We start from the raw sequence: 10,689 nt of genomic DNA, 5'->3' as shown, positions 1-10,689 counted from the left end.
TCTTTAAAAAAGTTTTTTTTTTAAGTATTGATGAACTATCTAAATGCGATACGAAGTTGGTGAAAGCTTTGAAAAGTGCATGTTTTTCATCTTAGGTTTTCAAACCACAAGACCAGAGTACCCCTAATGGTAAACATGCAGAGAAGGAGTAAGTTATTTAAGAGCTTGTTCTGCTATATATTAGAGTTGGGCAATACAATATATGTCTTTGTTTTATTTCAGGGAATATTGATCACGATATAAACCGCTAGATTTGTACATATTAAATGTGCCGTTGCTCATGGTAAATGGTAAATGGCCTGTATTTGTAAAGCGCTTTATTAGTCCCTAAGGACAAAGCGCTTTACACATCCAGTCATCCACCCATTCACACACACATGCACACACTGGTGATGGCAGCTACATTGTACCCACAGCCACCGTGGGGCGCACTGACAGAGGCGAGGCTGCCGAACACTGGCGCCACCAGTAGGCAATGGGTGAAGTGTCTAGCCCAAGGGCACAACGACCAAGACTGTCCGATCCGGGGCTCGAACCGGCAACCTTCCGATTACAAGGTGAACTTAAAATTTCACATAAGTAAGATGTGAAATCCTCAGAAGCTTGTTTTGATTTAAATATTTATTTCCTGTCATAAGTTCAGACAGACGGATGTATTAACATATTACATCCGTTTCAGATAACTAAAAAAAGGTACATGTTAAAAACTAAATCAAAAGTCAGGGATAAAGATTTCCAGTTTCAAAAGACAACAAACACCAGATCACTCAATTGCTTGGTCAATTACATTTAAAAACAAAAAAGAATGATTCTAAACATAAATCTTAGTTTACAGTAAGTTTTACAGGAGAACAGACATAAAATTGACAAAGTCTTTGTCAATATCAAATGAATAAGCTAAGAAATAAAAGCAAATTCTCCTAATCTCTCCTTGTATATTTATTTTAATGGTTGGTTTAGATGTAAATGGTGCCCAAACATCTCCACGGGTGGCGCTGCTACTTCACTGTGCTGCAGGTAACAAGTCACCCTAACTGGACATGATGCTGTTCCCAGAGCGATTGGTTGCTGCGCTACTTGATAAGGATTGACTATTCTTATGTCAATGAAAAAAAAGAGTGATTAGAGGAATAAGCAGCATATAAAATGGATGGATGGATAGCTCTATTGCAATAGTCTCATATTTCCTTTGAGAGAAAAGTATACTGCAATACATATTGTTATTTTATTGCCCCGCCCTAATATAAATATTTATTGGTTTCATAGCCTTTTTATAATGTTGGTATCATAAATAATATTGAACTGTATGAGCTTCTTATCTGGACATTTTAATTCCAATACTCTTATTCTGTTTCAGACATGCTCCAGGACCTTCATCTATCATACAGCCATGTCAGGTATTTGGGCAATTTATGTCAGCATGACGTTTTTTGCTATTGCTGAAATAGTACAAAGCTATGTATGTTTATATACAGTATGCAATTTTTGTTCTTTTTTTTCCAGATTGTAATATCTGATACAGAGGATCTTGATCACCAAAACGAAACGAATCCAGTCATGAGTCCCTATAGGTAAATAAAATTGTGTCTTATATGTAATTTTAAATCTGTAACTACAGTACACGTTTGGGTTTGTGAAATGGGTAAAGATAATTAAAGGGTGAATAGAAGTTATTCTAATGTTGGAATTATAATTTCTCAACAGTAAATATGCAGACCTGTGTGCCCCCTACATTGAGGACGAGGATGAAGAGCTGGTTGAAGTTGCTTCACCGATTGATGACAGAGCACTGTAAAATATCAAATACTACTTCAAATAACAATGCTAAATTGTATAGTCTTGCATTCGGTCTTTCATTTTTGTGATTACAGGGAAGACGTTAACATTAATCTACCTGACATCATTGCAAACTTATCCAGTGCTATTCATCATGGAAGTGTCAGCAGATTCAACATCTCAAGAGCAAATGTCTGGGATGGAGCAGTCAGGGGTTTCAGGCGGTTGTCATACTCTGAAACCAATGACATGCTGGTTAAATTTACTGATGATTCTGGCATTCTAGAAGAAGGACTTGATGCAGGTGGCCCAAAACGAGAGTTTTTGAGTCTGCTAATGAAACACATGAAAGATCGTCCCATTTTTGATGGACCCGAAGGACGTCGATTCCTCGTCTACAATGCAAAGGGTATGCAATGATCAGATGTTTGATAAACTTAATTTAAAGACTTTTTTGGACTTTTAAATCAATTTGTTTTTAATTATTATCAGAAGCAACTCATAATAATTTCTTGGATTATTTCAAAACAGCATTAGTCTGTCTATCTGATCGATCTATCTGACATCGATCAGATCTGATCGATCGGTAGAGAGAGGTGTGTGTGTGAGAGAGTTTATCATTTACTGTATTCATTCACAGCTGTAAGGGAGGATGAATACTACCTAGCAGGAAAGATGATAGCCGTGTCAGTTGTGCATGGTGGTCCAGGGCCCCATTTCCTGTCAGAAGAGCTGGTACATTATCTTGCAGGCCAGACTTCAGTAAAAGCAACAGTTGCCTCAGTCACAGATGACGACATAGGGAAAGCTTTACAAGAGGTGAGGACAGCGCAGGATTTGAATGCAGGATAGAACTACAGCTTCTTCATCTGTATGACATTAAAAAATTCTTTCTTTGTGTAGGGAAAAAACAGGAATGAAAATCAGACACGTAAGCTTACATTGTGTATGTCCATTTTTATGGGTTTTTCAGATCGACAGTGCTGGTTCAGTGGATGTCCTGCGTGACTGTGTCATAAAACACAGTACTATGCTACAGGTGGCTGGTTGTCTAAGGCATGTTTCCACAGTTGAGGAAAAGAAAGACATTGTGTCTGACTATCTCCGGTGGTATATAATTGCTCGAAACTCATCTGTAATTGACAGGGGAGACAGGTGAATTATTGTTATGACAGTGTTGTTCATAATTTCCGACTGAAATATTTTACATTCTCCAAGGTTTCCAAAGTTCACAGTTTGTCCATAGTTTGTGCATGTACTATGAACTGGTAAATGACACAAAGTTCTCCTCATTCTTTAGATTTAAAGAGGGTCTTTCAGCACTTAATTTCCTGAGTGCACTCCAGCAACACCCTACTTTGCTTTCCCCGGTCCTGTGTCACATGGAAAAGAAACTCACAGCCCTTGAACTTGAGAGACTTTTCAAACCTGACTTCAGCCCATCTGGAAGTAACAGGAGACGTCTGGAAAGTCAAACTGTGGGCTACTGGTCAGACTATCTGCTGGACTGTGAAGGTTTATACCAGTATTTCTTTTAGTACTCATTACAAGACAATGTGTTGAATTCACATATACATATATAATTTTTTTTTAAATTTTTTGCAGAATCACAAACTGCTGTGTCGTTGGGCGATGTTCTGATGTTTGCAACTGGGCTAACATCACTGCCACCTTCTGGATTAGATCCACTACCAAGCCTACAGTTCCTGGATGACTCTTTATTCCCGATGGCAAATACATGCTTAAACTTATTGAAACTACCAATGATAACTTCATATTCCTTGTTTAAATCCAACATGGATTTTGGAATTCAAAACTCCCCAGGATTTGGATGTTTCTAGAATGTCTGGCCTTGTAGTTCAAACCTGCTGTTGATTTATTCCTCAAGTTTTTAAGTCAAATTTTTTTTAAAATATGTTATGAATAGGAGAAGGTGGGACATACTGGCGGTACAGCACAAATCCATTATAGTTTACCAGGTTTATTGTAGTTTTATTAGATAACCCAGTTACTTACAGCTGCTTCTTCTTGGCATTACATTGTAAATTCTGTAGGTTTTTTGCTACGGGACTTATCCAGAAATCTGTTATGTATTTGAGCATGTTTTTTTTGTTCTAAAATGTAGGTACATCTGTTCAAAGGAGATTTAAAATGCAATCGCTAGACTTGATTTGTTCAAAGTTTTGACAGTGCTATTAAAAGTAAAGGCATTTAAAGGTGTACTGTGTTCTACTCTTAAAAGTTGTAATAAACACACAATACAGTGCAAGATGTGATTTTGATTTGATTTATTATTTATATAAATGTTCAGGACTGTATCTCAACTTCCATCAGCTAAACAAGGACCAGAATTATCAAGACATTCAGTAAGAATATGCTTTTACAAACACAAACTTAAACTTTTGGCGTCTTCAGCCAACTCATGTAGCCTAGTTCAAAAAAGCAGCATATGCTATAGGTTTTGGTAAAAACAACAAAAAGCCAGGTTTTTGTTTTTTTTTAGAAATTTGCAATTTCTATTAACTTCATGTAAAGTTCAGTGGCAGACTCCCAGCAGACGGGCTTTTGAAAATGATTTTGCTCCATTACAAAATTCAGATACTCCTGTATGTTTGAGTCCCCACATACAACTACTGACAGCCTAGACTCAGGAAAAGCGTCCAGTTCAGATTGTTGAATCAGGAATCCACAGTCTCTGGAGCCGTATCTGTGATCAATGGAAGACAATTGCATTAATATAGGTTTACACATAAAGTAATTATTTGATCATTATTATCCGTTACCTGTGGGGTAGGTAGTACAGTTCATTTGGCACACCTCCTGGACATGAAGCTGTTCTTGAGGGACGAATCCGATGAGTGTTCCACAGCTTCACACATTCATCAAGATCCTTCTGAACAATGACAGTGAAGCAAAATCTCAAAAGGCACTGATGCTCGTGACTTCCATTGAAGTGTCCAGCATCTCGAAGATCCGCAAACAGCTCCAACCAAAACTGAGCCCTAAAAAAATTGTTTAGAGATAGTTTAGTTTGTTTACATGGCATCGTTTCACAACACGTCATCGCATGGCACTTTACAGTTCATTTTAACTGAATCATATATAGACTCCAGTCAGTTTAAATGTTTTCTATCGAAAGGGATTGCATACAGGCAAAACTCTAAAACATTTCAGTAATGTGCAAAAGTTAATTTATTTTAGGAATTCTAATTAAATGTGAAATTAGCGATACTGAGTCATTACATACAAAGTGAGGTGTTTCAAGTATTTCTTACAATGTTAATGATTAAGACGTAGAACTTATGAAAAACCCAAATTCAATGTCTCTAACAATTTGTATGTTCTATTTGTTTGGGTCCTTTTTGCATAAATTACTGCCTCCATGCAGCGTGGTATGGATGCTATCAGTCTGTGGATCTGTTGAGGTGTTATGGAAGACCAGGATGCTTCAGTAGCAGCCTTGAGGTCTTAGCCACTACACTATGTTACACCCCTTTCATCCACACTTACATTAGACAAAACTTTCTATTAATGTGCTTTGATAGTCTCTGTGAACATTCAAATTCTTTTAAGGTGTTCTTTATGGAGGGTGTCAATTATGTTTTTTTTCCCACAGCTGTCAGGACAGCAGTCATGTCCATCCTGTGAGTCCTCCTGAATTAGAAAGACCATTTAGAGGCTCAGGAACCCTTTGCAGATGATTTGAATTAATTAGCTCATAGTAGAGTGGCACTTTAAGTCTAAAATATTTAACCTTTTCACAATATTATGGTTTTGAAGTTGGGTTTTTCTTAAGTTCCAAAGCATAATCATCATAATTACTAAATGGGCTAAAAATGTATAGTTTGGCATACAATGAGTATTTAATATCGGTTTTACTTTTTAAGTTGAATTACTGAAATAATAATAATAATAATAATAATAACAACAGTGGATTGCATTTATATAGCGCTTTTCGAGGCCCTCAAAGCGCTTTACAATTCCACTGTTCATTCACTCTCACGTTCACACACTGGTGGAGGCAGCTACAGTTGTAGCCACAGCTGCCCTGGGGCAGACTGACAATAAATCAACTTTTGCACGACATTCAAATTTGTTACGCCTTTAAATATCAGGCAAAATTAAATGTTATATTTACCTTCCTTTTCGATATATGGACCACCAGGACTCAATTCGCTGGTTATTCGTTGATGAACCAAACATGTGACTGGACTCTCCGCTGAAGTGGTCATCATGATGGTGACGTAGTGCGCACTGAACTGCAGCCATAATGCCGTTTTCTGTCCCACAGTCAGTTCTCAGTCTCATCGGTACAACACCAAGGCTCCCAACACATGACAAGTAATAGTAAGCTATAACCACTGGATTATTATTGGTTGGTCCACATTCTAGCCACAAAACCTTGCGTGAAAATCCATCAATGCACCCTGAAATGGCCAAACCGAATGGTTTGAGCTTGTCATAACCATCAGCATGCCACATGTAGTTGGGTCCCAGCGAATGATAGGTTCTCCTAATGAATCTTCTGCGTGTTCTCATCTGGCATCCATGAGGATTAAGCTCCCGGAGTATTTTCATCACATCATCCCTCTTCACTTTAAGATGATGCTTTTGTTTAAGTACCTGCCACATTGTTCGATACCCAAACAATCGCCCAGGTCCTTGAAGCTCCGCTCTGATTGCGTTAATGATCGTTGTTCTGGAGTGAAAATATTTTCTTCGGTAAAGTCCAGCATTATTAAGTTTACTTTTAAGACTCCTTAAACTTATCTTTACACCATGCAAACTTAACATCATGTCCATGATAACACTATATGAGTGACCTTCGTTGAAATATTTAATGCAGTACTGTAGGGTGTCTGATCCTTCAGCCTGGTATGTGTCCCGCAAAAGCTCCAGAGACCGTCCACAGGAAGCACAAAAAGGGGTGAAGAGGCTGAAGCTAACGCCACAAAACGGGCAAAACATTTTCCGGTTCTCTATGTAGTGCAGCAAGCACCGTCAGGGTGATAAGGAAGCGCTGTGAGGCGTGAGTTTCTCAACGTTTGTTGACATCCCGAATCACTTTTCTGAGCTACAAATATGGAGTAAGCCTAATCGTTGTGCCACTTCCGGTATTTCAGACAATCCCTTTCCGTCAAGGATTTTTAATTTGTTGTGGATTTTTAATTTGTTGCGGTTTTTTAATTTGTTGTGGATTTTTGATTTGTTGCGGTTTTTTAATTTGTTGTGGATTTTTAATTTGTTGCGGTTTTTTAATTTGTTGTGGATTTTTAATTTGTTGTGGATTTTTGATTTGTTGCGGTTTTTTAATTTGTTGTGGATTTTTAATTTGTTGCGGTTTTTTAATTTGTTGTGGATTTTTAATTTGTTGCGTTTTTTTAATTTGTTGCGGTTTTTTAATTTGTTGCGGTTTTTTAATTTGTTGTGGATTTTTAATTTGTTGCTGTTTTTTAATTTGTTGTGGATTTTTAATTTGTTGCTGTTTTTTAATTTGTTGTGGATTTTTAATTTGTTGCTGTTTTTTAATTTGTTGTGGATTTTTAATTTGTTGCGTTTTTTTAATTTGTTGCGGTTTTTTAATTTGTTGCGGTTTTTTAATTTGTTGTGGATTTTTAATTTGTTGCTGTTTTTTAATTTGTTGCGGATTTTTAATTTGTTGCTGTTTTTTAATTTGTTGTGGATTTTTAATTTGTTGCTGTTTTTTAATTTGTTGTGGATTTTTAATTTGTTGCTGTTTTTTAATTTGTTGTGGATTTTTAATTTGTTGCGGTTTTTTAATTTGTTGCGGTTTTTTAATTTGTTGTGGATTTTTAATTTGTTGCGGTTTTTTAATTTGTTGCCGTTTTTTAATTTGTTGCGCTTTGCACTTCCCAGCCACCGTATATATGTGATGGTGGCATTTTTTACTTTTATGATTACACATGTCTGGAAAATGAAGTTATATTCTTGTTATGTGCAATAACATCAATGTTATTGTATACGTAGATTAGCATAAAGAAACAAAATAAATCTTCAATGTTGGCGTCCAATTTTAAGTGTGTGTGTGTGTGTGTGTGTGTGTGTGTGTGTGTGTGTGTGTGTGTGTGTGTGTGTGTGTGTGTGTGTGTGTGTGTGTCAGATCTCTGAATCTGACGTAATCCTCTGGATATTGAATGAGCTGACTCTTGATTATCTGTGTCTTACAGGGTTAGGTGGTGCTGGGAATGTGGAGTTGTAAGGGGTGCACAGAAACGGTATCAAGTCGTTCCAAGCTTTTGCATCACTACAGATTAAAACATCCACATTTTGGACGTCGTTCTCACTTTCCATGTACATACCTGCATTGTCCATGCACCTTTAAAACGTGGAATGCCCTTATTGTCCATCAAAATAAAATCCACAGCACGGGGGTCACTACTAAAAAAAAGGCGATTTTCAGTTGCCACCTTTGCGAATGCAATGATTTAGCATCAGAGCGTGATTATTTTGCTCACATATATGCGCATCTTAAAAGAAATGAGACACTTACTTGTATGTTTCTAGGCTGCAACTTTAAAACAAACATTTACTGTACATTTAAATCACACAAAAACCGTAAACACAGACATTATACACCAGGTGATTTTAAACGAGGTATAGTAAGAACAGGAATCGCACCTACAAATGAATTTGCGGAAAATAGTCAGGAGTTTGTAGATCAGTTGGATACTGTCATTCCTTCACATGGTCAGTGTGATACTGAGGACTTGCAAAAAGTCATAGAGCAAAGTTTTGCAAATACTCTGCTAAAGCTGGAGCATTTGGTCCATGTGCCAAGCACAGTTATTGATGTATTTTTAGAGGAACTCTATCATTTGATACGGTCGGCACCTGTACCATTATCCTGTGATATTGTGACGAATATCTTTAATCAAAGAAACCTCCCCATTGATAAAGATCTCATTACAGAAACTATTAATGCAGTTTTTTCAGGTAATCGTGTACTAACGTCCATTCAAAAGGGTGGTCCGCTAAGCACAGCATATCTGCGTAAGCAGTATTACAAGGAAAATTTCTGTGTTTTAGAACCAGTTGAATATATACTTGATGCTGAAAAGAAACACAGTTTCCAATATGTCCCATTGCTGAAATTGTTACAGCAGCTGTTGAGTAGAAAAGATGTTGTTGATGAAGTTGTGAAATGCCATAAACAACAGGTGGGAACAGACTACTGGGTCATATCATTACAAGTCTTCAAGTGATGGTTCCCTATTTAAGGAAAACTTTTTCCTTTCTGGAGAAAATCTAAGGATTTCCCTACGTTTTTATGTGGATGACTTTGAAGTCTGTAACCCCCTTGGTACCTTATCGTCCATCTACTTGTCAGTGTTGTGCAAAACCACTGACGTTAAAACTTATGGTTATGACAAAATCTTGGAACCTCTTCTACAGGATCTGAAAACTCTTGAAGAACATGGCGTTTATGTTCCACTATTAGGAGAGTCAGTCAAAGGTACAGTCGTAAGTGTAATCGCAGATAACCTTGGAGCACACAGTGTTGCAGGATTTATGCAAAGCTTTTCTGTAGAATACTATTGCAGATTTTGCACAGGGAAGAGCAGTGATATTCAGCTGTATTCTGTAGCGTCTGGTGCTTTCACGCTAAGAAGCAAAGACCTTCACCAAGTCCATGTCAAACAAGCCCAAGATACAGGTACAGGCTGTTGTGGAGTGAAAAGAGAATGTGTCTTCACCAAAAATCTGTCCCACTTTCATGTCATATTTGGTTATCCGCCTGATCTTGCTCACGATGTTTTTGAGGGTATAATCCCAGTAGAGTTGGCTCATTGCTTGACAGTTCTTATATCAAAGAAGTTTTTCACTTTAGCCGACTTAAACAATGCGATTCTGAAGTTCCCCTACAAATGGGAAGATAAGACAAACAGACCTCATGTAGTGTCACAAACTTTCTCTAGCACCAAAACAGTAGGAGGAAATGCGCATGAGAACTGGAGCTTGCTCCGGTTCTTGCCTTTTTTAGTTGGATCACTTGTGCCTGAAGATGAGCCTGCATGGCTTGTTCTCATGACTCTGAAGGATATCACAGAACTTGTCGTGTCCCCTGTGCATAGTGATGACTCTCTGGCTTTTTTGGAAAGCAAAATTATAGAGCACAGACAGCGATACCAGGCACTGTTTCCTGATGTTAAGCTACTACCAAAACACCATTATTTGGAGCACTATCCACAGATGATTAGGTTTTTTGGTCCAGTTGTTTGGCTGTGGACAATGCGTTTCGAGGCCAAACACAGCTTTTTCAAGCAGGTCATGAGACACACAAGCTGCTTTAAGAATGTGCCTCTCTCCTTGGCCTCAAAGCATCAGATGATGATAGCTTACCATCTAAGCTCCCCATCTCTTGGCAAGTCTGAACTAGAGGTCTCGGCTGTATCAACTTTTCCAGTGGATTTGCTTAAAGAGGAGATGGCTAGAGTCATTAGGCAAACATTCCCTGACATTCTAGAGATAAACCTTGCACAGTGTGTGACAATAAAGGGCATAATTTATAGGAAGGGAATGGTACTGGCCCACAGGGCAGCTGGTGGGTTGCCAGAATTCTGTGAAATAAACCACATCTGCATTGTAAACCAGAGCATATTCTACATTGTCAGAGAGCTCGGTGGCTGGTACAGGGAGCACTACAGAGCTTTTGAGCTCAACTCAGTATCTGCAAGAATATTCACTCTTGTTTCACTCCGTGAACTCCTTGACACTTATCCACTGGTTGACTACAAGATCGGATCAGTCCGCATGGTGACTTTAAAAAGGCATATAGAAATAAAAGGTGTGCAAATATTTGTAATAAGTTCAGTCACATGTATTTCACTAGATACATTTTTTTTTTTTTTGTATATCTGACCTTTTATAACTGACTGATATGTATGGGTAACT

General features: G+C 37.8%; 1 protein-coding gene across 1 annotated transcript; it reads left to right on the top strand.

Moving 5' to 3' along the window:
- Window positions 1-717: 717 nt before the first annotated feature.
- LOC113016877 (G2/M phase-specific E3 ubiquitin-protein ligase-like) lies at window positions 718-4,202 on the top strand. The gene is made up of 6 exons (XM_080301022.1): window positions 718-1,397; window positions 1,504-1,571; window positions 1,705-1,791; window positions 1,872-2,185; window positions 2,750-2,931; window positions 3,077-4,202. Exons 2-5 carry the CDS (start codon window positions 1,558-1,560, stop codon window positions 2,782-2,784), a joined length of 450 nt encoding a protein of 149 aa, XP_080157148.1. The 5' UTR covers window positions 718-1,397; window positions 1,504-1,557; the 3' UTR covers window positions 2,785-2,931; window positions 3,077-4,202.
- Window positions 4,203-10,689: the final 6,487 nt, after the last annotated feature.

This window comes from Astatotilapia calliptera, chromosome 4 (assembly GCF_964374335.1).
Source record: "Astatotilapia calliptera chromosome 4, fAstCal68.1, whole genome shotgun sequence".
Taxonomy (NCBI): Eukaryota; Metazoa; Chordata; class Actinopteri; order Cichliformes; family Cichlidae; genus Astatotilapia; species Astatotilapia calliptera.
The sequence above is the reverse complement of the archived record's forward strand: the minus strand, read 5'-3'. Positions and strand labels throughout refer to the sequence as shown.

Coding starts and splice junctions, on each gene's coding strand:
- LOC113016877 (XM_080301022.1), top strand. Junction 1,792..1,871: donor CCGATTGATGACAGAGCACT/GTAAAATATCAA, acceptor TTGTGATTACAG/GGAAGACGTTAACATTAATC. Junction 2,186..2,749: donor CCTCGTCTACAATGCAAAGG/GTATGCAATGAT, acceptor TGGGTTTTTCAG/ATCGACAGTGCTGGTTCAGT.